A 26,004-nucleotide genomic window follows, 5' to 3' on the forward strand; every position below is an offset into this window, starting at 1 on the left:
GTGCAGCCCTCAGTAAGGGAACAAGCATCAATTATGTGGCCACTTTTTGCCAGGCACTGCAAACATCTCATCTAATTTTATTTTGCCAGGCACTGCAAACATCTCATCTAATTTTCATATACCTTGGTATATGTAGTAGGTGCTATTATTCACATTTTATAATTGAGGAAACTGAGGCAGAGGTCCAGTGACTTTCCCAGGGTCACATAGCTTGGTAAGTGCCTGAGGCTGGATTTGAACTCAGGTCTTCTGGGCTCCAGGCATGTGCTCTAACCACTGCTCCACCCATCCCTTGACCTCTCAGTGCTCTAAGCTAGTGATGTCAAACTCGGAAGCAGATCCCTACTGGCCACACGCTGTCTCATGCCGGATGCCAGTGAAATCGTTGGTTTGGATCCTATCCAGATAATCCAGCTAGACTGCCTGTCAAGACACCTGGATCCTGAGGCCCCATCGCCAAATGCTGGCTATTGGTCCCTCCTAGCTTCGTGCAAATACGCTCATTTGATGAGCTGGAATGGGCCTCTGGCCTTTCCTAGCTGGATGTCTTCAGGCAGAAGCCAGCCAGCCACTTGCAGGGCACATTACAGCACAGATTCTTTTTGGGAATGGGTTGAACTAGGTGACCATCGAGGTACTTTCTACTTCTCAAAATCTGATTCCTTAAAACACAGGACTCTTTTTTGTGACTCTTCTGTTAAGAAATTTGTTTACTGGCCTGTTTATCAAGTTCTTGAGTTGTGGGCATGCTTTCTCCTAACGTCAAGACAGACCTAAATTGGGTTTAGTCGTAGGGAATGAGGAGAGCTGCAAGTACCGGGACCCAGTCCAGAAGGGGGTCAATGACATCCGACTCTCTCCCCTCCAGAGATGTGTAGGAAGGCAGAGCAGAGAGCTCAAAGGGCTAGCTACAATCCCTCTTAAACATCTCATCTAATTCTAAATACAGAACATTCTCCTGAGTCAACAGAGGTGAACATATGGATGTTTATCTTCAAAATGTATTTTTATGCCCATACTCGTACGACTAGGGGACAGGCCCGTATTTTACATCAAATAATAAAACCACCTGTGACCAATAACGAGTAGACCCGAGCAGCTCGGTGTCTTTTCCATCTGTTAAGTAGGTGCTGCTTCTCCTTAGGTTGGAATTGTTTTTAGGTTCTCTCCGGCTAAAGAGTTACTGAGGACCTCCTCACACGTACAACTTCCTAGATGAAGAATAAGATGTACTTTAAACTCGTACAGAATCCAAGAGTCATCACATCACTGGGGTGTTGGGCAAAGGGGCAATGAGTTAGCGAGACCTGATACTGTCAGGGTACTTAGCCATTAACCTTTGCTGTGCATGTTACATTCCAGGGGTGTAACAAGCTAATCGTATCATGTGTAGGGGCCCTTTGTGCTGTATCCTCACCACAAGCCCAGGTACATAAAGAATGGGTGTGTTGCCATTATGAGCCCACTGCATGGACTGGCGCACCTATTTTAGTTTGAACAATTCAGGACAAGGCTGTTGGGGAAAGCTTTAAGATGGAAAGGAGGAACTGAAAAAAATGACACACTGAGAAAGTTTATTTGATAATTCAAGGTCTATGTAAACAATTCTTTTACCCACAGAAAATGTAATCTAATCATTAGCAGAAGAAATATCAAATCACCTCAGACTGAGCATTAAACACTGGGAAAGAAGAAAATGTACAATCTGTTCTCCTGGAAAAAGCTTGATTCTCAACTGCTTTCTGAATGTTCAGATAGCTTCAAGATTGCAATTCAATAATTCATTTGAAATGTACATTAGGAGTTGCAGGGATGAGTGAAAATCTTCCCAAGGCTATTAATATTCAAAAGCAGAGTTAAGGCGGTATTTGGTCAGGGTTTTCTCTTAAAATCCTAGCTCTGGGTGGAGAGAAAGGGCTCACAGTTTAAATCTCAGCGTGTGGCTCTGGGATTGGTCTCTTCGGAGTCAGCCCTCCCTCCTTACTAAAGTAATTAACCCGTTGCCGCTTTAATTGCTAAGAGCCAGATATACTTACTATAAGTATACTATATTTTGGGGGGATTTTTTCTTTTTTGAAATGGACAAAGTCAATCCTAGTCTACTGAACAATTAAATAAAATCTCCATGCTCAATTGTACCAAACAGGCAAAAACACCCCCACAAATCACAGGGAAAACTAATTTAAAGTCTGATACTTAAATCATTTCGAGCAATCCAGTAAGAATGACATTCTGTTTTTCTTTGGCCCCTCAAAAGTTTGAAAAGCGAAGAGGAAGACAGAACAAATAATCTGACCCTTAGATTCAAGGTCCAAAACTCTTCACCCCTTCTCCACCTCCTACTTATGAATCTTCTACTTCATAGCAACTTATTATTTTGGTATTCTTTTGGGATGGTCAACCTATGTCCTTCACTGCTTAAGAATTTGATTTGATATTTTCGTAAATGTGATACAGAGCTCTACCAGCAGGCCCTAGCATCTGCCTTAGTCAGAGTATCTGCCCAGATGGGTGTCTGCTTCAGTTTGTGGGGAAAAACCACTATTTCTAAAGTACTGGCAAATCCTGAGCAGAACCTGTGCCACCAGTAACACATATGGACCAGTTGGTAGAGTGTACTGAATCTGCAATCAAGATGGTGGACGTATGAAAGGAAGAGATGACTTTAAAGAACTGGAATTTCAATTTCATTAAGACTGTTTCCTCTCTCCTAAAAGGCAATTGTAGGTGATGCCCCTGGGCTCCCCAAGGAATGAGAGCCCTTGAAAACACCACGTCTCTAGTGCTGGATGAGGATCGGGATGAACGTTACAAGTCTTTGTTCAAATGATGTCTTCCATTACCCAGAAGCCTTCTTTATATTTTTTTTAGCGAACCATTCATCACTTTTATCTGCTGCCATTGCCTATGCAAAGAGAATTCGGGGAAGATGGTGGTTATAACAGAGAAAATTAGAAACCGGCCCCCACTGGACTTGAATAAAGTGTTCCCCAGCTGAGAAGCATGGCTGTAGAGGAGGGGCAACAGGCCGGATGGGCTAAGCGGTACTGCTGGCCATCATTCCCCTCTTCTGCCAGCTCTCAGATACAGGAAGCAAAACGTAAACACAAGAACAGCAAACCAAAAGCCAGATGCTAACCACTGTGTGATTATAGCCCGAGCTGGGCCCCAGAGCACAGGGGACAAGGGGAACCACCCTCTCAATTTGCAGATGGGAGACTATGGGTGAGGAACACGGAATATACTTTTAGATTCAATTGATATGATGACTAGATAGTTTTGTTGAACTGATATTTTTTTCCTTCTTTAGAGATGGCTCTCTGGGGAAGGAAAGGGGAATGGGTATATGCAAATGAATACGATATTATAAAAAGATATCAAGTATTAAAAATACTAAATGCTTATGAGACTCAACCTCATGTTTTCCCTTAAGTCAAATCAAGTCAATAATAATTTATTAGGTACCTACTATGTGCCAAGCATCATCTAAGTGCTGGAAGTACAAAGAAAGGCAAAGACAGTCTCTGCTCTGAGAAGGCACAGCCTGATAGGGGCAGGGGCAGCAGGCAAAAAACTAGGAATGTACAAGCTCTAGATAGGAGAAATCAGACCTCATCGACAGAGGAAGGGAAACGTGCTCCAATTAAGGGAACTGGGAAAGGTTTCCTGTACCAAGCAGGATCTGAGCTGGGAACGGAGGGACAGTGAGAGAATATGGCTTTAAGGCTCAATAATGAAAAGCTACAGAGTAACTCCCTGGTGCTTTTGCAATATGGACCAAGTCTGGCAAAAATCCCTTGCTGGCATCCTCCACATTGGCAATTTGCTGTCACCCCAATTAAGCAACAGACCTGGCTGTCTCTGGAGCCTAGAACCAAAGGCATGATGTTCAGAGTCAGAACCAGGGCAACCTAACATGAGTCACTCCAACACACTCTGGGACAAGGGGAACACAAGGGGATGTGAATTCAGAAGATAAACAGGACTCACATCATCCAACAATTTGCTCCCATTTGGATCCATCTTGGAAAGTTCTCGAAATGCTTCATCTCCCACGAAACAAATTTCATGTCCATCCTAAATAGGTCAAGGAAGGGTCAGGGTTCTGGCCCAGGGCAGCTCCCTGGCCTGGCCTGGCCTGGACCAGCCCCACTGGGCCCTGCCCAGGGTTTTCTTAGCGCAACTACTTCTACTTACTGGGTCGGCCAGAATAACCACTTGGACTGTTGCTTTCCCCGGTGTGTCCAGACTAACCAGGGGGGTCAGAATCTTCTGGTTCTCCTTTTTCATCAATGCTTCTATGTCTGGTAGCTTAAGAAACAGAGACACACAAGGGGCTCAGGGTTATGAGCTGTTCCTTGCACAAGGCCTCTGCCGGTCAGGGTGGACAAATGTCAAACAGAGGGGAGAGCACCTCATCTTTGTTTGTTTTCAGTATCTCAGCCACACACAGGACAGCTGGAAAGTGTGATGAAGAAGTAGTGCTCTACTGAGCCCCTTGGGAACGTCAGGGTGTGGGAGGGGCAAGGCAGGGTGTAAAAGCAAGCCTGAACATCTCAGTAACTCAGATTGAGAGATAGGGAGGGGGAAGAGAGGAGATTTGCAAGGTGGCCTGGTTAGAGACGGCCAAGTGGTATTGTAGAGGCCTGGAACTGAGCCAGGCAAGGCCAAAGCCGGCCTCCCCAAGCTCAGGAAGGTTCCAGGCAAAGCCCATCCAGCAAGGGTCAAAGAGAACATGCAGGGAAGGCAGACCTGGGGTCTTTTGTTACCTCTTTCTTCGGGCAGGAGAAAGCAATCCTCCCAAAGGCTGTCCCATGATCCACTGCTCCCTTGATGCCCTGCAGCTCCAGCTTGCACTGAAAGGAACCAAGAGGTGTCCAATTCAGGACGCAGACAGAACCTCCCCAGCCTGCTGGCTATGAGTACTCCTGCTCCTGTGCAGGTGTGGCCTGGCCCTGCTCACCTGGTTATCCGCATAGCCCAGCAGGGCCCTTTGCTGCTCTTCATCCTTCTCATAAACTGTCATCCCCAGCAGGTTTGACCAGTAGTGGAGGGATGTGCACAGGTCAGACACAGCCAAAGTCACTTTCAGCACTGGGTCTGTGGGTCAGAAACATTAGACATTACCTGCAAGTTCTTGCCTTCTTGTGCCATGTGCTACTTTCTGGTGGGACTGTCCCTCTCTCCAAGAAGTCCCAGGCTAATTACACAGTCAGGCTCTCATCAAGGGCCTGTGGAAATCCTTTGTACACTCGTCAGTGCAAGCAACAGGACCACTGAGTCAAGGCGCCTGACCTCACATGTCCCTACTTGCTCCTCTCCCTGCCCCCACATCTGGTTCCAGGCATTTGCTGTGTTCTCCCCAAGGGACTGATTAACATGGAGGGGCAAGAGAGCCAGACTGAAACAGGGGACCTAGTACTGGAGGAATGGATGGGAAGGGGAGTCTGGAGGTCAGTTAGGGACCCTCTGAGAGGGGCTTTGGTACCCTTCCCTGAATCTGCCTGACACATAATCTGACTTTGGGCCAAGTCCTTGAGGCTGCCTCTAACTCCTCTTCTCTTCAGACTCATAGTGCCTAGCACTGAGTATGTGCTAAATGGTTGGTGGATTTGCACCAAACAACTCTACCCACAAGGCACGGAATGGACAGCTGAGATAGAACAAGTGGGCACACAGATGCACCCACCACCTCAGTTTGTTGGCTTAGTCCCAACCTGTGAACAAGATCCCGGAAAGGAAGAGGCCAAGGAGAGCAGAAGTGCCCCCCGGGACAGAGACTGAGACTTGGAGACAGTCTGGCTCTTGGGGGAGCAACCACCCCCCAGTGTCTGACGTACTGACTCCTCACCCAGAAGCTTGTATGATGGCCGTGCAGCTGAGTCCCCTCCACCAGGGCCTCTGTAGGAGGGGTGATGCCGGCATAAGTACCTGATGGAGGCTGGCTGTGGTTCTTTAAATAGAACTTATATCCTCCTGGGGCTTCGGTTTCAAAAACTCCCTCAGCAATCTCACGGAGCGGCCACTCAGACTTCTTGGCGTTAGTAACAGCCTGGCTGGAGACCAGAGTGAGGCCCTAGGACAAACACATACCAGGGTGACTCCATCTGATTGCTATCCTGATAAGACACTCATTTCATTTACAAAGCAAGATAAGGCAAAACCCTGTGACTGGCAGTTCTGATTTCATCTCAGCTTAAATTTGTTGGCACTGAGGAAATTTCCCTCCTCTGATTACGAGCAGCTAGGGAGATTTTACAAAAGATAAATTCTGGTGAATCCCAGGGAAGAGACCTGGAAAAGTCAGCACATCCATCAAAGAAGATGAAAGGCAAACCATCCAATACCAAGGAGATTCTCTCAGAACTTAAAAAATCCCTTGAGAAATGGTGATACCACTTTCTATAGTCAGTTTTCCCCACCTCGAAAGCACAGGTACAGCAGATGGAGACCCCAACTCAGGAAGTGTTCAAGTCCTGACTCTGACCATCCTGGCTGTGTGACCTTGGCCAATTGCTTCACTCCTCCCAATTTCATTATGAGCAGTGTGGTGATGATGGTGCTACAGGGAGCTAGCTGCCTGCTGCCACAGGCTCTCCCAAGCTTCAATTCGGCATCACCGATGCTTTCCGTACATTTCAACTGGGATGGGCTGGAGACACCTGAAAATTAGCCCAGCCACACATGAACTCATTACCATTTCCCTCCAAACCTTCCAAAGTTCCCTGTCTCTAGAAAAGGCCCCATTAGTTTCCGGGGTTTGTTATTCTGGGTGTTGTTTTTGACGCCTCCCTCTCCCTTCCCTCCTCTGCAGTCCATCAGTGGCCCGCCTTCCCACACTACTCTGTATTTAGTCTTTATCCAATTACATCCCCGTTACAATGTGAGCCCCTAGTTTCATTCCCTGAATTCTGTACCATTCATGCTTAGCACATGGGTGGTGCTTACAAAGTCAAGTGACTGGGATGGGTTCTTCACCAAGAGTTCCCTCAACTGATGAAGTCAATTAAAACAAAAGAAGAAAATGCAGACCTGTGATTTCTGCTATCCCCACAATTCTTATACAAGCAGTGCACTGGCGTCTTCTCTGTCCGTGTCTCAGAACACAGGCAAGTCTCACCAGAAGATCAAAGTACTGGTTCGGAAATTTGTAATCTTCCTCATTAGTGCTGTTGTAATGTCTATAGGGTCCTCCCTCCCTCCCTGCTTCCATCTCACGTACATCCCAGATGATCACCTGCCCCGCTTAAAAAGAAGCCGCACACAGGCTGCAGTTACAGGGGGAGCTGTCAGGATCAGGTTGATGACGGGACTGATAGTCCTCATGGAGGAAGCCTGAGTGATACTGTTCCTAAGGGTTGGGACATTTCTGAGTTTCTCTGTAGTTTCTGTTAAATGAGAGATATCTACAAACCAAACTGTCCTTTGGAGAAGGGCACTGACTTGCAGGAGGACCCATCCCAGGCCTCCTGCCAGCTCTATCCTAGCTGGTGCCACAGCAGTGGCATTGTGATGCCCCTCTGGTCAGCTCAAATCAAAGCAGGCTGGGCAGTAGTGTCCAAGAGGGATTGGTGGGACTGTTCTATCCTGGAGTCAGGGTCACTGGCAGTAAGTACCGTTCACAAAGCTAGAGCTGGAAGAGAGCTCAGAGGCCTTACTAGACCAGCCCCTCATTTTACAGATGGGGAAACCAAGGCCACGCCTTTCTGACTGTAGAGGAAGCTCTTTCCCCAGAGTCACAGTGGAGGTGGTCTCCCTTGTTATAATGTAAGCGCATGGTGAGTAGGGTATGTTTCATTCTATCTTATATCCCCAGCACCTCTCCCAGGGCCAGGCCCACACAGTAGATGCTTCATAAATGCCTGTACCCAGTGAGGACCAGAGAAGAGAACCCCCAGCTTGGGACCAAGGGAGGTGGGGCACTCCTCCGAGGTCTGGCCACCCCTCCCCAGAGTGGACCTCTCCCCAGGTGTAATGAGGGCAGGTGGAGGAAGCACCTGGCCCACACAGAAGTGAAAGGCTGCCTTCCTCCCTCTGTTAGAAGTATAGTTTCCCTTTACAATTTGAATTCTTTACTCTATACACTGGCTACTAAGTCTGAGGAAGAGAGGCCTCTGGGGGCACACTTACAGGGCAGAGGGTCAGGCTAGCTCTCCTCAGCCCCAGAATGCAGAAGGCACGGAGAGGCCAACTTGGGCCTCATGACTAGAAGAGCTTCTGGACAGTCTGGAACTGTCTGAAGGTGAAACGGGGTGCCTGGGGAGGTGGTTTCTGACTCCTCCTTGCCCCTGTGTTTCAACAATCTGGCTAGCAGCTGTTGTGGGGGTAAAGAGACCAACACGAGCCCAACAACAAGCATGCTACCAGCATGTTGCAAAAGCCCAGGTTCTTTTGATCTGCTTCACTAAGGAAAGCAACGTTAAGGGGTTGACAAGCTTACTTTAGTTCAGCATACAAGTACCATTCACTTAGTTCAGGGGAAAAAGCCAGCACCCTGAACTTCGAAGCAAATACAAACAAATTACAAACATCGACAGACAGACCAAATACAATTCATAGTTACCAACATCTAGGTTCAGTCGGGGAGCTCATAACAAGGGCTGGCCCAGAGTCACTCGTGCCACCATGGCTGTGGGTAAGAGCTCCAAAAAAGAGAAAGGCAACCCCTGGTTTTATATCTTTTTCAGGGTCAAGGGTGAGTCACACATGCAACTCACCCACGTGACCTAAAATTGTCACATAGTCTAAAAGCCTCTGATGTCCCAAACATGTCACTCAAACTCATGTGTAAACTAGGCCCTCCCCTGAGGCAAGGGGGTCACCAAGGACTCTCAATCTAATCAAGGAAACAAAGGCCAAACTCTTCAAGGGCAGTTGGTTGAACTGAGTGCTAAGAGCCTATTTTGTTTACCAACACACCCTGTCAGCCCAAAGATCACTCAAAGCAGGCTGGCTGACTTGCTGGATGCTTGGTAGGGGGGATTCTCTTTGGGGTACTGGCTGGACTAAATGGCTGCTGGGGTCCTGTCCACCTGATTCTGTGAAATGCAACAATGTGTAACCCATCCAACCCACTGAGCTTCAGAAAAGGGAGGTTGAAGCAAACACTGGCCTTGTTCTCAGCCCCAGTGGTCCATCTCCCACTGAGGTGCCTTTGCCCTGGCTGTGCCCGATGCCTGGAATGCTGTCCTGGGTCACCTCCACTCTGGGTACCTCTCCCTTCCTTCAAGACTTGGTGCGAGGGCTATCTTTTTTCCCTGAAGCCTTTCCTGGTTTCCCCCAGCTGTCAGAGGCCTTGCTCCCTTCCTGTCTTGTATTTCTTCTGTGTGTTTTAATATATGTAGACGTTGTCTCCTCCAGTCAAAGGCAAGGAGCAGAGATTGTTTCATTTTTGTTCAGTGCCTGGCATACAGCAGGCATTTAATTGATGCATGTTGACTGACTGTAGAGTGTGTAGCAAGGTGGAGAGAAGAGCTGGAGCAGAAAGGGGGCTCAGGAAGTTCTGGGGTGTAGGTGCCCTGCCCATTTTTGAAAAGCCTAATCAACTGAACAGTCCCAGCTCAGAGGAGAGCTGGCTGAAGCATTATGGGTGGGCTCCTTCCAAACTCCTCCCCCTGTGGTCCCCCTCAGTCATGCAGGTGTCTTTCTTGGTCCCCTCCTCCCGAGCCGCCTGCCAAGTTTGCTGCAAGGGGCAAGACTGCTCAGTTCAGAGCTCAGGGCCAGTGAGGCACAGCCAGGGTCACTAACCCAGCATCTAAACCAATGTCAGTCCTCCTCCTCATGTTTCCCTCATCAGTTCCTTGAGAAAACCTGCAGTAAAAACCACATGGGAAGTTCATGATCCTTACCTGGAAGTCATTGCCGAGCTGGTAGTCACCAATACCATAATTGTAGGTCAGCTCTGCAACAAAGTGATTGTCTTCGGGCCCATAGCCCACCATGGTTTTACTCCACTTCCCGTCATAAGGCCTAGAAACAGTCAATGAACAGTGACAACAGGAAAACCTTCTTTCAGCCTCCTGGGAACCAGCAGCTATGACGCAGGCAACAGCTCCTGGCAAGACCCAGGCCTGAAATCTTCCTATACCACAGACAGGAGCCCCAGTGGATCCAGGAAAAGCACCTTGTTTAAAAAGTACTTGGTTCCTAATATGTTAAACAAGCCTCCAAAACAATACCTTGGGAAATACGCTGGATAATTTTGCCTTTCACAGCCGTGACCACTGATTGGGACAGAAATCTTAAAATCTAACATTTGGAGTCATTCACTGGCTTGTTACCCAGCTCCAAAATAAGATGCTCAGTGGTCAGTGCTGGGTTCACCAAGGGCTTACTTGTACATTCCCATAAAAATCAGTCACTTGTGGGGAGAGAGTGCTTTCCTCCTTTTCACTCAGGTGATAAGAACTATTGGCTCAATAAACACTAATGTTTACCATGTGCACTTGAGACACAAAGACAAACATATGAAAATCAGTCCCTGCCCTTAAGGAGCTTACATTCTACTGGGCATTGATAACAGCACATAAACAGGAGGAAGAGAACACTAACCACTGGGACATACACACATACCCACAGCCACACAGAGAAAGAGCGCCGCAGACCATCACCGAGCTGGTGATGATCTGAGCTGAATCTTGAAGAAAGCAAAGGAAATCTAGGAGAGGGGGATGAGGGTGGAGCACATTTCACATACTGGGGGTAGGGGTGGGAAGGGCTTGTGTGAAGGCAGAGATGAGATCAATATCTAGAATTAGAAGGGATTGTTTAAGGTTATCTAGTCAACCCCCTCATTTTAGAGATGGAGAAGATGAGGCCCAGAGTCAAGTGCCTTGCCCAAGGTGACCCAAGGAATAAGGAGCAGAGCTGGGGCTGACTGAGGTCAAGTCCTTTGCCCTCCAATCCAGGACCCTTTCCAGGACACCTTCCCAACTAGCCCCAATCTCCCTTTCCAGACTTAATACAAGTTATTGCCTTTCACATGCAACACTCCCTGCTGAGAATGCCCTCCCTCCTTCACTGCCTCAGAAGCCCTGGTCTCCTCCAAGGCTCAGGGCGGGCACCGCCTTCTAAACAAGCCTTTCCTCGTGCCCTCAGCTGCTGGTGCCTTCCCTTTTGTCTTGTAGGTCCCGTGCCGAGAAAAGGACATGGCACACCGCTTAAAAAATACTAGTTTAGTGACTGAATGTGATGCCAAATTCAGAGCAGAGCTCAAATCAGTCTGGCTGGAACACAGCAGCATGGCCCAGCAGGGACTAACACGAGAGAAGTCTGGGAACGTAGGCAGCAGCAAAACTTCGATGGGTTTCAAATGCTTAGTGTTGGGGGCCTGTATTTTATCCTTGAGGTGACAGAACAGGGCTGTGACCTGGGGTCCATGGACTTGTTTTCAAAAATATTTTGACAACTCTATTTTAATATAACTGATTTCTTTTGTAACCCTATATATTTACTTAATGCATTTAAAATCAAAATTCAGAGAAAGGATCCCTAGGCTTCATTAGGTGCTGCCAGAGGGGTCCAGGACACAAAAAAGTGAAGAATCCTTGTCATAAGGAGTCCCGAAAAATTTCCGAATAGGAAGTGACACCATTAAGAAATAATATGACCCCCAAGGTATGGAATGCTGCATATAATGTTAACCTCAGTGAGGGGGCTGTTTACTTTAGCTGAACAGTCTGCTTCTTTCTATTGTAATCAGAGGTGGTTCTCTGGAAGGGGGGTGGGATTTAACGGGAAATATAAATGACATTAAAACAAAAAGTGACCTACCCGTTACAGGAAGCCTTGCAGCCTTCCTCGAATTCCTCATGCCGCAGGACCTTTAAGGAAATCAGTGTTAGCTACCAGGCTGTATGTGTTCTCTGTGGTCAAGGGTCCGGTGCACCACCGCTTGTATTACCATCCACTAGGAGGCACTGCTTCTGATTCACTCCCAAGGTGGGCAATCTGAACTTTCCTGCCTGGACCACTGCCCTTCCTTGGCTGGAGCTTTAGTTGGGTGGGAAACGGCTGAGGGGCAGGGGAGATACTGCAGGTTCATGGCTAGCCAGGGTTGGGAAAAGTGGGTGGGGATCATTCTTTGGATAAGTATGAACGTGTATATGTGTGTGCCTTTGTGCAGGACATGGGACACAAAGACAGCTCTTCCCATGGCTTTTAATCTTGCCACACTCACTTCTTTCAGTCCTTCACCCCTGTGCAAACCCTCTCAGCAGAGTCCAACATCTCTGGGCTAGAATGGATTGTCAATATTTTTTGAAAGTATGAAAAGTTCCATCCCACCTGTGGGCAGAGGACCTGGGATGAAGACGACTTTGTGCTAGGTGCTATCGGGAGGTGGGGATGGAAAGGGAAGGGGCAGGACATGGCACTGGCCCTTGAGGCTCCTTCTGTTTGGGGAGATGAGATGCCCACACACAAATCATGAAAACAAACGAAGTTCAGGAAGACGATGGCCTGGAAGCAAAGATGGTGAGAACATGTCTGCTGGGAGATGGGGCTTCAGGGAGGAGTCTGACAGTCCAGCAGGGCTTTGCACAAGGGTTAAGAATCATGTGGCAGAGTCTGTTGTAGTTTGTAGTTCAATAGGTGGGCAAGCGTTAGCACACAAATAAGCATGATACAAATTAAAATGAGAAAAGTACCTAAGACAAAAGCCAGAAGAGCTTGGGGGAGAGGGAATTTTCTCTAGCAGGGGGGGCAGGGGAGGAAAGCCAGGCTGGAGGTATCAGCCTGGGGCATGGGGGTGGTTTGGAATGAACCTAGCACAGATTGCCTGACGGGTAAGAATATGAAATAAAGCTGGAGAGGCAGCTTGGAAGCTGACCACGAGGGCCTGGAGCTTGCACTTTCTCTTGTACTCTGATGGCCTCATGTGGCAGAGAGGTTACTGCATCCTTGAAGCCATGAGGGCAGAACACAGAGGTCTGGCAGGTCCTGCTGAGGGGCCTGGGCTTGGCTCTATGTTTGGGTCTGCCTCTTGAGCATTAGTTCAGGAAAGTTCCAGAACACTCATGCTCATCACCAGAGGAACTTCTAGGACACACTAACCCATGACAACTGCCCTCTGAGGCCCAGAGGGGTGGAGGTGACTGAGCTCAGTGGAAGGAGGCCTACATCCAGTGGAGGTCCTCAGATATTAAGTATTTTATCCTTCTGCAATTAAGGATTGGCAGAAGGCTTCCTAATGCTACTTGTCAATGGTAAGGAGATCACTTAGGGAGCTCTGGGAAGAATCAGGTAGAGGGAGGGGTGGGAAGCACAGAGCCCTGGGAAGAAGCTGTTAGAACCATCCCAGGGGTGGACGATGTGATGGTGGATGTGGAAACGAGGTCATACTCATACACACACGTACATATACGGGCTTGGCAGCTGACCAACAGGATGTGGGGACAGTGGTGAGGGAGAGGAGAGTCCAAGACTGAGGTCTGGGATGCCGGTGGTGACATTAAGTAGGACACGGAGTCAGGGAGAAGGGGAAAGCTTGTGAGGAAAAGGAGGAGTTCCATTTTGGGCAGGGGAGGGTGTGTGCTCTGGGCCCAAGTTCTGTTTGACTCTCACTACGTGCCTTCGAGGACATTCCCTGGACTCTCTGGGCCTCGGTTTCTTCATCTTTAAAAGGAGAATTAAAATGGACTCCAAGGCAGTGGCCTCAGTTTCCCTGTCTGTAAAACGCGGGATCGGTTTTCATGTTCTAAGTCCCTTCCGGCTCTAAATCTATGATAAATCGGGTGCGGACCGTCAGTCTCCAGGAGCGGTTTCTTTTCCGGTAAAAGGGGACGACCCCCCCCCCCCCGTTGTGTCTCTTCCGGGGCTGCCGGGGCCAGCTCGGACCCGGCCACCATCCCCGGGACGCCCGTCACTTCCAGAAGAAAGCAGAGCGCTAGACGGGGGTCCTAGGCCCTGGGCTTGAATCCCGGCCCTGCTGTTCCCTACGTGGTTGGCCTTAGGTCGTTTCCCTGCCTGACCTCAGTGTTCTCTTCTGTAAAATGAAGGGTTTTGACTAGTTGGCCTCTGGGGTCCCTGCCAGAGCCTGAGCTGAGAGGTCACCTAGCTTTCCCCGTGCCTCAGTCTTCCCATCTGCAAAGGGAGGGGGTTGGGCTTGGCGGCCTCGGGCGGTCCCTCCCGGGCACGAGCGACCCTTGGACCAGGCTCTGACCACTTTCTGGCGGCCCTGAAAGCCGGCGCGTCCGAGGCCTTCTCCGCCCCTGCACCCCCGGCCCACCGTCACCTTCATTCCCAGCAGGTCCCGGTAGAAGCGCGCTGTCTGGAAGCGGTTGCCCACTTTGAACACGAAGTGCAGCGCGCGCCGTGAGGCCGCAGCCGCCGCCGCCTCCGCCATCTCGGCGTGCTCCTCAGGACCGGTGCTCCGCCCCCTTCTGGCGCTCTGCCCCCTTCCGGCGCCCGCTGATGACGCACACCCCGGCGCCGGGGCGCTTCCGTGACGTCAGCGCGAAGATGGCGGCCCTGGCGCTGTCCCGCGGCGCGTGGTTCCCCGCGTTGCTGCTCGCTGCGGGGCCGGTCTGGGGAGGGGGCGCGCGGCGCTGGGTGCGGGCCCTGAGGCGGAGCCCCGTGAAGGTGCTGAGCCCCGGCCAGGGGCCGGGGGGGAAGGCGCCGAAACCGCAGCCGCAGCTGCCGCCGAAGCGACGGGAGAGGGCGAGCCCAGGCCCGGGCCGGGCCCCGAAGCCGGAGCCGCAGGCGAGCCCCGGTGCGTGGGAGGAGACGGGGCTGCGCTACGAGCGGGCCCAGCCCGGGGACCGGAGGCTGAGGTGAGCCTCCTCCCTCCGCCCTTTCGCCACCTCTCTCGTCCCCTTTTCCTCCGTTACAGTTGAGGGCGTCCGGTCCTGGCCCGCCACCTCCGGGTGCTGCTCACCTCCAATTCTTCTTGTCACTACCTTCAATCTGTCTGTCTATCTATGTGTCTGTCTGTCTTCTCAATACCTTCTTCCCTGCTTCCACATCCCCCTCCCCACGCATTCATCGTGCAGACCCCGCCTCATCTCTAGCAGGGAGCACAGCACTGGCCTTCTCTTTGGCCTCCCTGCCTCCACTCCTTGCCACTCAGACGCCAAAACGAGCCCTAAGGTGCCAGCCCGCCCCCCAGCCCAGCCCTCCTGCTCCTGGTAAAGGCAGTGACTGCTAAGCTCATTCATCTGATCGGTATCTAAAGCTTTCCACAACCTGACCCCTTCCTGCCTTTCTAGGCTTCCATATACTCTGGTCAGTGACACTGTCCTTTTTCCTGTTCCCATAGCAGGACACTCATCTTTTTATGGATTGTTCTCCATCCCTGGAATATGATTCCTCCTTACCTCTGCCACCTGGTTTCCTTTAAGATGCAGCTCCAGTCTGACTGTGTTCAGGAGGCCCTTCCCCCACCACCACTTCCCTTTCTGTCTCAGCTACATTAATTTTGCTTGTACAGAAGCAGTAAATGCCATTGTTGGGCAGTCATTTCAGTCCTGGGGGACCCACTTGGGGTTTTCTTGGCAAAGGTACTGGAGTGGTTTGCCATTTCCTTCTCCAGCTTATTTTTACAGATGAGGAAACGGAGGCAAACAGGGTTAAGTGACCTGCCCAGGGTCACCCATTTAGTAAGTATCTGAGGCCAGATTTGAACTCAGGTCTTCCTGACTCCAGGCCTGGTGCTCTATCCATTGTGCCACCTACCTGTCCTGAAGCAGTAAATAGCCATTTGTTATTTATGTGTCCACCAACAATAAAACAGCCCTGTTTTTAGAAAGCCCAAGATAGATAGTCAAAGATTGCTATAAAATAAGTATTTTTTATTTCCCCTAATACCACCACATTAAATTATCATTTATTTCACCAAGCAATCATTTTACCTTTTTAATGTTCTTGCCTGCTCTTTAATATTTTATATTCTATTTTATTAAAAAAAAGTTTTTCATTAAAACATATGCTCAAGAAAGCTACTGTATAAAAGTGCCCATTTTTTCCTCCAAAGCACAAACATTTAAATACTACATTTGTAATTTCACCTTGAAAAATGAAATATTTTGACCATTTCAGCATGATACTTTGGCCTGAATAGTTTGGAAGCTTCTGACATTGCTACAGTGAATAATGCAGAGTACGTAGAAATGTGGGGTATTTTATAATTTTTTAACTGCCCCCATGAGGCAGTTATTCACCTCTTTGTTTCTTCTCACCCATAGCAAAGTAATGACAATCGTCAAGTCCAGGACCTTCCGGGATAAGCAGGGGAAAATCTTGCTGGAGGGCCGGAGGCTGATCGCTGATGCCCTGAAAGCCGGTGCGGTGCCCCAGACAGTCTTCTTTAGTCGGCTAGAGTATGTGAAGGAGCTCCCTGTGGAAAAGCTGAAAGGCGTCAGCCTCATCAAGGTGAAGTTTGATGATATCAAGGAGTGGTCTGACCTCGTGACTCCACAAGGAATAATAGGTCAGTGGCTAATGTCTTTGCAGAAATACACATCTCAACCTTCGCAGAGCTGAAGAGAGTCTAGTAACTTAGCTGAGCAGGTCCTCAGGGAACCATAATCAAGTCAGCAAAATCATGGCCTCTGGAAAGGGCATGTTGGCTGCTTTACGGCCCAGCTCAGCTCCCTGCTACTGCTCAGACCAGAATTCCCTTCCCTGGCCACCACTCCCCTACATATAGTGTCATCTTCTGTTAGATTATAAGCTTTTTGAGGGCAGGGACTGTCTCTTGTGTTTGTATCTGCAGTGCTTAGTACAATGCCTGCACATAATAGTTTAATAAATTCATCCATTCGTTCATTCTGGATCTATCTAGCTAATGGCTAGGAGTGTCGTCCATGGGTCTGACTTCCTTCCTTAGCCAATGCTCATCAGAGGTGTTTGCCGTGCCACTCTGTGTATCCACCTTACAGCCAAGCACCGGGATCCTCCCCGGTACCTTTTCTGTCCCTGTCTTGTTTGTGGTTCCACTCACTCCCTAGACTTTGCTGGCTTGTCTCAGAGCTACTCTTCTCTGGGAGACAAGGGAGGAGTGCCTCTCATTCCCTCCCCTTCTAAAGTATTCTGGCTTATTTGCCTTCCGCACTGACACCTTTGGCTTTGGAAGCTGAGGTCCTGGCCTCTCTCATCTACCCCAGGCCTGTGTGGGCGGGGCTGGGTCCCATTGAGCCTAAGGACAATGGAGGAGAGGAACCAGAATTGCCCTTCGTTGGTCTTTCCTCCGCTGCTTCCATTGTTGCCACCTTTGGACTCTTCGGTGCTCCTCCTTTCCTCTTCCCTCTGCCACCTCCTGGGACTGCCCGGATTATTTCCTTTCATTAGTTTTCATAAACCCCACCTAACTCTTTCCTATTTCAATTAATTGGGATCGAAAAGAGAGAGTAGACATGTGGCAGCATGCTTTATGGTTTAACGAGAAGAGCTGTAGCCAGGGGGTCAGGAGACCCAGTTCTGTTCCTTATACAAGTCCTTCTTTGGGCCTGTTACTTTCTCTGTAAAAAGAGAGGACGTGTTGGACCCACGAACCTCACTGGGTCCTGCTTCGTCTGTTAAATGAGGAGGTTGGACTTTGAACTCTAACCCCATATCCTGTGATTTTTAAAGGGTAACATCCTATGTGTCTATGTTACAAGCTGGAAGCCTTGTTCCTGTATTTCCTCCTCTGGAAGGGCATTACTAGGTTCTGAGAGCTGCTGGACTAAGTTCCTTCCCCACTCCTAAGGCTGCTGCCCTCAGCAGAGAGAGAGCCCCTTGCCTGCAAGGCCTCCCTCCAGGGGGCTGTAGAGGCATTTCCTGTACCAAGGGGAAGAGGAGATCCACCTTGGAGACTCTGCTTCCTTCAGAGGGTGGCACCTTATCTCAGGGCCCTCTTCACTAGCTCACTGCTGTACAGATGGTGAATTCTCTGGTTCCAGGGGAGCGGGTGTGAAATCCTGGAGTTCTGCCCCACTCTATCCCTCCACACACTGGGCTGCCACAGCAGCCCGCCCCATCCCTTTCTAGGAAGCAGAATTGCTGTGGCTTCCTTCTGCCACCTGTGTGACTTCTGGCACAGATGCATGGTAAGATTGGACCTGTAGTTAGAGGGAAGTCATTTCTATGTAGAATTTGAGTGTCTTGTTATGATGGCTCAGGATAGCTTTGTATTTATAATGAATGGGTGGAAACACGTTTATTAAGCGTTTTCTATGTGCTGAGCACTGGGCGGGGGAGGTGTTCTAATGGGGGACTTCCATGCCCCTCCTCACTCTCCGGGAGGAGAGTCAGGTCAGGGACTGTGGCGAAGAAAATTAGAGGGATGGGGGTGGTAGGTGGGTCACAGGGGAGTCGATTCACACACCCGCATCAAGAGCAAGGCAAAGTCAGTTTGGTCTTGGTTCAGGGTTCCAGAACTGGAGGGGCTGAGGAGGAAGGGATGGGGTAGAGTGGCAAGACTTGGTCAGGGGTCGTGGTAGATGGTGCCAAGGGAGGCCTGGCCAGGGCTCTCTGGAAGAAATGTTCTGAGAGACAGTCACTGATCGAAAGCAGGAAAGAGAAGGGCATTAGGAGCATTGAGGCAGAAGTGAAGAAGAATTCACGCTGACTTTGCTTCGGGCAAGCTGGAGGTACTCATGGAGACGATTGTCCACGCACAGCTGACAGGCCGGCCCTGGCCCTTGGGATTCGAGTCGAAAGGAAGGGCTTCGACATGGCCTTGGTCAGTGAGTGAGTCAGGATTCAGCTTCCTGGGCATCCTAGAGGTGCTGTGTTCATACTTGCATATGGAGCATATGCAGAGCAGAGCTGGAACACTAGAGGCCTTTGAGGCCAGCCACCTGATCTTACAGAAGAAGAAGCTGAGGCCCCAGAGAAGCTACAGGTCAGCTAGTAGGTCACAGGCAGGATTTGAACCCAGGGCGAGTAGGTGCTTAATAAAGATTGTTTGACTGATTCTTGACTCTCAGTTTCTCTACTAGATCATGCTGCCTCTCATATTATATTATTAGCTATTCACTAAAATCCTGTGAACTGATAAGAAGCTGGTTCTGAGAATGGCGTGTCAGCGAGAGAACTTTTTAAAGGTATATCTCTGCTGAAGCACCGAATAACCTATTTCCAGTTTCTGTCCACACACCTTCTATAGAAGCTTCATTTTCAGTAGGGGATAAAATAGAATTTTTGACATGAGATACAAAGATTTCAGAAGTCATGCCCCTTAGGGTTTGCATGATACTAGGCCCCTCAGGCCTGTTTATCTTCCTTTAAATTGGTCTGAGGACAGTGAGCTAGGCTGGGTATTAAAACCTCCAGGCAATGCCAGGCTCCTGGAGCTTCCTGCCAGAGGACCCACATGGGATGTGCCCACTAATCTGCAGACTACTCTTCCAGGGAGCTTTACAGACAACCTCCCTGAGGCATCTGAAAGGCAGGGCCTTTGAGGTCTTCGATGGGTGGATGTTTGTTTGAAGAATGGAGCATCACTTGGATGTCTAGAAATTTTAGACCTGGATTCCAGCTCTGTGTCGTGGGTGTCTTCTCATTAGACCTTCATGAAGGGCAAAGCTGGGGAAGCTGCTGCCATGTTGCATTGGTGTGCCAGACTGGGAGCTCATTGCTGTCTGGGCCAGCTGGCTAGCCAAAGGAGGGTCCCGTTGCTCAGTTCAGTGAACTTTCATTTTGTGCCCTTAGGGATTTTTGCCAAACCTGACCACGTTAAGATGAAGTATCCAGAGACCCAACTTCAACATTCACTGCCCTTGTTGCTGATCTGTGACAATCTCCGCGATCCTGGAAACCTGGGCACCATCCTGCGATCTGCCGCTGGGGCCGGCTGCTGTAAGGTGCTGCTCACCAAAGGTAAGGGGCTTTTTTATCTGGAGTCTGTGATGGGGCAGGAGAGCAGCTGGAGAGGATAAAATACCACTTGTGACCGATGGCTTTGTATTTGTTTTTATGGTCCTGAATTCTGAAACTTTGGGATTTGTAAAGAATTTTATGAACAAAAACATTTTGAAAAGGACTGGCTCCACAAGCTCCAGATAATAACCGCCATTACAATCCCTTCTAGAGAGGGGGAAGACACTTAGCTTTAACAGAGTTACTGCAAAGGCACAGAATAACCTGGAAGGCTGGAAGGGACCTTAGTGGCATTGACAAGGAAACAGGCTCTGGGGGAGGCTGAGTGACTTTCCAGGGTCATACAAGTCATGTCAGAGGTCAGGCTCTGGGGGAGGCTGAGTGACTTTCCAGGGTCATACAAGTCATGTCAGAGGTCGGATTTGAATCCATGTCCTCTGACTTCTGAGCCAGTGCCCTTTTCACTGGACCAATATGGAGTGTGTTGGGGACGGGCAGGGTGAGATAGATGTTGACATTTGGGAGAAGCTACTGTAGTTAAGCAGCCATACCTGTCTTCTTTGGACAGGACATAAGTTGGTGTTGGCACCAGTTGCTGAGACGTGCCTAAATCGTGACCTATAAGCAATCCTATAATTGTGGTACAAATTTAGTTGCTGTTGCTGCCACCTCAGGGGTCCTCCTTGTATTTTCCTGTTTTGTTATTTCACATTTTGAGGAAGAGAAATTTTCCTTTTTTGGAAAGAGAGAAGCTCGAATCCCCATGAATCCTAGTTGGTGTTCAAGTTGATACTGGTCTTTTGGCTGCAGTGCAGAAGGCATCTCTGTTCACCAGAATCCCAGATGCCACATTAGGAATTTCAGCCCTTCAGTCTATTGACCTTTACCTGCTGCTGCTCTTCTTGACTACTTTCCCTTCCCCCCACCCCCATCCCTACCCCCCAGGACTGGGGAGGCTTCAGATGCCCCAGAGGCTCTCCGAGCTGTGACCTGAGCTGGGGATCCCCACTCAGCAGTTGTGGTGGTCCCTGGAGAACTGCTTAGCTGCGTCTGCTTGGCTGCTTTCCCGTCTCTTTGGCAGACAGGGAACCTTTCAGGAGGAGAGGTGGCGCTGCTTCAGCTCCACCCTCTGCCCCTATTGCAGGGTTTTTCTGGCTTTTCTTGACTTCTTCTGAGGTTAAGATGGAAAAGTTTCCAAAAACGATTACCGGTGACAAAACACCTCTGAGGTCCCTCCTCAGATTCATCAGATTGTCGAAGTTAACAAAAAAGAAAGATGACAAATGCTGGAGGTGGGCACGTTAATGTACTGTTGGTGGAGCAGTGGACTGGTATAGCCTTGTGGATTTGGAACTGTGCCCAAAAAGCTATTAAACTGCACATACCTTTTGACCCAGCAATATTGCCACTAGGTCTTTATCCCAAATAGAACAAGCAAAAAGGGAAAAGGCCCACCTAAACCAAAGTATTTGTAGCAGCTTTTTGTGATGACAAAGAATGGGAAAATGAAGGGAACAGGGCTGCAAGAACAATTTAGACACAAGACTTAGAAACTCTGGTCAAGACAATGACCAGTCATGATTGTAGGGGACTCCTGATGAAAGGAGCTGCTGCCCAACCCCTACAGAGGGGCGAAGCACCCAGGGGCAGGTGGGACTTTATAAAGAAACACAATCAATGCAGAAATTTGTTTTGCTTGTGTACATTTGTTTTTTTTTTTAAACATGTTTTGTTTTTCTTGTTTTCTTTAAAAAAACAAAAAGGTGGGGGGAGTGAGAGGTGGGAGGGAGAGAATGCCACCCTGAAAGTAAGAGAAAATTGAATTAAGAAGAAAACTGCTGGGCTTACACCCATGCTGAGCCACTAAGGAAGAGCAAGAAGAAGTGAACACATTTGTAGTAAAGTGCCTGCTGCTTTCCTACTTCCCATCCTTTCCGGCAGGGCTGGCGACTAGACTTGTTCAGCGAGTGAATGGGGGTAGGAGGAGAGGGCGAAGGAAAGGGCCTGCCCCAGTGGCAGAAATGGGTATGTTCAGCCCCACGATCAGCAAAAATCCACCTTCTTTCCTTCTCATCTCCTCATCACAGACATATAGTCAATCAAAACAAATTCGACATTGGCGGTGTGTCTCGCTCCACATTCTGAGCCCTTCGCCTCTCTTTCAGCATGTTTCATCGCGAGTCCTCTGGAATTGTGTGGCTGGTCACTGCACTGCTTGGAGTTCCTAAGTCTTTCAGAGGTGTTTGTCCTATAATGTTGTTGTCATTGTGTAAAGTGCTGTCCTGGTTCTGCTCACTCTCCTCAGCATCAGTTCATACAAGTCTTTGAAGGTCTTTCTGAAAGCGTCCCTTCATCAGTTCTTACAACACAACAGGATTCCCTCACACATTGCATCATCATAGATGATCCTGATTGTTGCTGCTTGGTATTCTTTTTTTCTGGCTGCTTGCAGTATTTTTTCTTTGACCTAGAAGTTATGAATTTTGGCTCTAAGAGAGTTTTCATTTTCAGCTTTCTTTTAGGAGTTAGACTCTTCTTAGTTCTACTTTGCCCTCTGGTTCCAAGAGGTCTGGGCAGTTTTCTTTTCAGATTTTTTGAAATATGGTATCTGGGTTCTTTTTATGGCTGTGGTGTTCAGGTAGCCTGAGGATTCTTAATTTTTTTCTCCTTGATTTGCTTTCCAGTTCAGTTGTTTTAGCTATGAGATACCTTACATTTTCTTCTGTTTGTCCAGTCTTTCGACTTTGTTATCTCATGGAATCATTGGCCTGTCTTTGGTCCATTCTAATTTGGGCTAGTTTGTTGCTCTGGCAAGGTTTTCTTATGCCAAACTGTTAATCCCTTTCCAAATCTTTCTTTCATAGCTCGCATTTCATTTCCACTTTTTCCCCTCTAGTGCTCTTATGTCATCGATAAAAACATCTTAAAACTTAAAAATTCTGGCTTTATCTTTCCCAGGAATTCTCGTTGAGTCTGTGTTCAAGCTATGTTTTTCTTTGGAGGTTTTGCTTGTTGTTGTTTTAGAGTTACTCACTTCTGGGCATCTTTGTTGCCACAGTAGCTTTAAAAACTGGGATCCTTTTTCTTTTTGCTCATTCTTCCAACCTCCTTCCTGATCTTAGATTTGATGTTAGGGCTGGACCCTGAGTACTTCTGGAGGGGAGGTCTGGCCTGGTCCTGTTGCTGTATTCTTGGGGTATTGAAAATCTTCATGTTCCCAGGGACAGCTCAGGCTCCCAGACGGTCTGGGGCAAAATCTAAGTGCTGCCTTTTGGTCTGAGTTCTGCATGTTCCTGACCTGGGTTTGGGCAACAGTAAATGCTGCTGGACTCTGCCTGTATCTAGCCACTGACTGGGAAACTTCTGGTTTGGAGTGAAAGAATGGCAGGCTTCCCTTTGGTCTGGGATTCTGGCCCTGATAGGCTTTAGTCTGGACAAGAAGCTGGAACTGAGACCCCTTTCTGCTCTTGGCTTCTTCATTTGCTTCTTTCAGCATTCATTGGCTAGGACCTGCAGCAGCTCCTTATCCTGAAACGCCTCCCCTTGGTGCAGGTCCCTTCCTCAGGCTGTCTTGAATCTGTAACCTGGAGCTGGGTTGTCATGCCAGTGCACCTCCCATGAGGTCCCTGTGCCCCAGTGTGGGTCTGGGGCCTTCTCTCTCTGCACTGCAGGCTTTCATGTGGCATGTTCCTGGCCAGATCCTGTCCATAGTGTCCATAGATCTCTGTTCCCCCAAGCTGACTTGAGCCAGAAAAATAGCTCACTTGTGTCTTTCTTGTGGATTTCCCCATCTAAATGGGGGTGGGGAGGAGCTTCCTGCTGCTCCACCCTCTTGGCCCCACCCTGGTCTTTCTTGTAGATGTGTTTCTGTGACTAAGCATTAACAGAACTTTCATGCATCCATCACTTCCTCTTCTGAGGCTGATGTTGTCTTGTGGGAGGGTGTGGTTATCCTCCTTTTGTAGAAGAGGCTGAGGCTTTGAGGGGTTACGTGACTGGTGCTTGGTCACATAGCTCTTCTGTGTCACAGACGGGATTTGAACCAGGGCTTGTGAAGGCCACTTACTACCTTATTTGTTTCCTCTCACTGAGACTGCTGTAGTTTGTTCTCATTCAGCCCCTTTTTGGGCTCAAGTATCCCTAGGTTACTGAGGTGTCTGCCAGCAGGAAGTAGGTGCTAATCAGCCATCTTCTCCCTGGCACCTCAGCCAGTTAGTCCCAAGGCTTTTTGGATTGATCCCTGAAGCTCCCTAATCTGGGGCACTTCTGACATTGCTGAGTTCTTTCTTTTCCTTTTATAGGTTGTGTGGATGCTTGGGAGCCCAAAGTGCTCCGGGCTGGCATGGGGGCTCACTTCCAGGTGCCCATCATCAGCAACCTAGAGTGGGAGGCTGTACCCAACTACTTACCCTCAGACACCAGAGTCCACGTGGCCGACAACTGTGGCCTGCAGGGCCACGCCCAGAGGTCTGGTGAAGCCAGTGACCAGGGCTGGGTTTGTGACCGGCGTTTTCAGAAACATCGAAAGTATGAGGAGGTGGAGGATCTGGAGGAGGAAGCGGAGCTGGCCAGCAGCTGGATCCCGGAACTTGAGGTCCAGAGTTATGACACCGCTTGGACAGATGCTCCAGCAGCTGTGGTGATAGGGGGAGAGACGCACGGGGTCAGCTTGGAGTCCCTCCAGTTGGCCGAAAGCACTGGAGGGAGGAGGCTGCTGATCCCCATCGTGCCGGGAGTGGACAGTCTGAACTCTGCCATGGCTGCCAGCATCCTGCTCTTTGAAGGGAGGAGGCAGCTGCGCCTCCTCCAGGAAGAGCGAGCCCATATCAGGGAGGCAGGTGTCCCCTGGCAGGAGTCGCCAGGGCTGGGGTGATGGGTGCAGTTTGGCCCCCCACCATTCATGACCGTCAGCGCTCAGGACCTCCACTCTCCTTACTTCATTTTCACTTTTGAGGAGTTAGGAGGGGCTGATCCCTGCATTTATTTCTAATTATATTTTTTTCACAGAAGCCACAGTCTCTCAGGTGCTTGTACTTTTCTGGAGAATATCAAGGGGAGGGGATGGGCTTGAGGTTCTCTTCCCCAGGACCTGGAGGGCCCCAGCCTGCTTTTCTGTAGCTCTATTATCCCTCCCCTCCACAAAGCCAGCAGGGAGCAGCAGCAACAATGAAAGGGGAAAGGAAAGGCATCCATGTTTAAACAGGAGACCCCTGCGGCATCTGCATGTTTGTAGTTTAAAGTCAGGAGGAAAAACAGTCTTTGGACAAAGACTCTTCACTATCAGGCTAGGGAGGGAACCAGGGAAGGCAGGTAGGACCATTTGATCCGTGTGTCCCCAAAAGGGACATTGGTTTGAAAAGCAAACTCGTGGCTTCCTTTATAATCACAAAGTTAGACAATGTGGCTGGAGTGAGTAGTCACAGAGGCAGCAGGAGTGGTCCAGAGGAGCACGGGTAGAGGTAATCTGGGCCAAGCCTTGCACTTGTGGGCATGACCTACTGCTTCATCCCCTGTGTTTGGGGGAGCTTGGGAAGGGTCTCCTCCGGCTGCTGACTTATCAGGCTGCACCAACATGATTCTCTTCTTAATGCCCCAGTGGCTCAGGGGCCGACTTTTCACCCTTGACCTCATGACAAGGTTGTCCCCAAGCGGACGCTGAGCCACGAGGCTCAGGAAGGACTGGCTTCCATTGCCGGCTGCTCCCGTGGATGAGGCGCCATTGCTTGGGGGCTCTTTGTTCAGGCCTTGGACACAAGGGCTCTTTAAACAGCAAGCTTGAACAGAGCATGAGAATCCTCTCCTTGCAGATAGGTGACGGAAGCAGCCTGGGTCATCAGTCAGGGCTGCTGTGCTGGGAATGTTTGTGTTTCTGCTGCTTTGGTGCCAGCCTTCCTGTTGCCCCCTGCAGAGTGCTGCTTCTGGATGGGTTTTAGCCAGGGTTTGGGGATTCTGAGCTAAACACACTAATGCTTCCCCTTTGCTCACCCACCGGCTCCCCTTGAGCACTGTGGTCTCACCAAAGGAGGATATTTTCTGGGTAATTTGCAGCAACCCATGTCGGTATCCTGTAATACATATAACCTCCTTTGCTCTCATCTGCAGGAACAAAATGAGACCACTTGAGAATGTGCCAGGGGCTTAGATGACTACAGGGTGTCCCTAAAGTCTGGACACATAGGAAAAAATGCGTATTTTGAAATATTT

At 49.3% G+C, this 26,004-nt stretch overlaps 2 protein-coding genes across 3 annotated transcripts; one reads left to right on the forward strand and one right to left on the reverse strand.

The window, feature by feature from the left end:
* Positions 1-973: 973 nt before the first annotated feature.
* On the reverse strand, positions 974-14,419 carry GLOD4 (glyoxalase domain containing 4). Of its 2 annotated transcripts, XM_036766653.1 has the most exons (10): positions 14,234-14,419; positions 11,773-11,822; positions 9,849-9,969; positions 5,932-6,076; positions 4,964-5,100; positions 4,770-4,856; positions 4,198-4,311; positions 3,991-4,077; positions 2,844-2,905; positions 974-1,211 (listed from the first exon to the last, which is right to left on the reverse strand). In XM_036766653.1, the coding sequence occupies exons 1-10, from the start codon at positions 14,342-14,344 to the stop codon at positions 1,196-1,198; spliced, it is 930 nt and encodes a 309-aa protein (XP_036622548.1). In that variant the 5' UTR covers positions 14,345-14,419; the 3' UTR covers positions 974-1,195. The 2 variants fall into 2 exon arrangements, with proteins under 2 accessions (XP_036622548.1, XP_036622549.1); XM_036766654.1 differs by lacking the exon at positions 974-1,211 and having other exon boundaries at positions 2,182-2,905; positions 14,234-14,390.
* On the forward strand, positions 14,413-24,857 carry MRM3 (mitochondrial rRNA methyltransferase 3). The gene is made up of 4 exons (XM_036768142.1): positions 14,413-14,771; positions 16,182-16,426; positions 19,633-19,800; positions 24,102-24,857. Exons 1-4 carry the CDS (start codon positions 14,413-14,415, stop codon positions 24,671-24,673), a joined length of 1,344 nt encoding a protein of 447 aa, XP_036624037.1. The 3' UTR covers positions 24,674-24,857.
* The last annotated feature ends 1,147 nt before the right edge of the window (positions 24,858-26,004 follow it).

The sequence above is a fragment of the Trichosurus vulpecula genome, chromosome 7 (genome assembly GCF_011100635.1).
Source record: "Trichosurus vulpecula isolate mTriVul1 chromosome 7, mTriVul1.pri, whole genome shotgun sequence".
Classification (NCBI taxonomy): Eukaryota; Metazoa; Chordata; class Mammalia; order Diprotodontia; family Phalangeridae; genus Trichosurus; species Trichosurus vulpecula.

Excerpts from the sequence above, each read along its gene's own strand:
- GLOD4 (XM_036766653.1), bottom strand. The coding sequence starts at position 14,344 with ATGGCGGAGGCGGCGGCGGCTGCGGCCTCACGGCGCGCGCTGCACTTC. Across the intron at positions 9,970-11,772 it reads TGCAAGGCTTCCTGTAACGG|GCCTTATGACGGGAAGTGGA; the intron begins GTAGGTCACTTT and ends GACTGTTTCTAG. Across the intron at positions 4,078-4,197 it reads TGGTTATTCTGGCCGACCCA|GATGGACATGAAATTTGTTT; the intron begins GTAAGTAGAAGT and ends TGACCTATTTAG.
- MRM3 (XM_036768142.1), top strand. The coding sequence starts at position 14,413 with ATGACGCACACCCCGGCGCCGGGGCGCTTCCGTGACGTCAGCGCGAAG. Across the intron at positions 14,772-16,181 it reads CCCGGGGACCGGAGGCTGAG|CAAAGTAATGACAATCGTCA; the intron begins GTGAGCCTCCTC and ends TCTCACCCATAG. Across the intron at positions 16,427-19,632 it reads GACTCCACAAGGAATAATAG|GGATTTTTGCCAAACCTGAC; the intron begins GTCAGTGGCTAA and ends TTGTGCCCTTAG.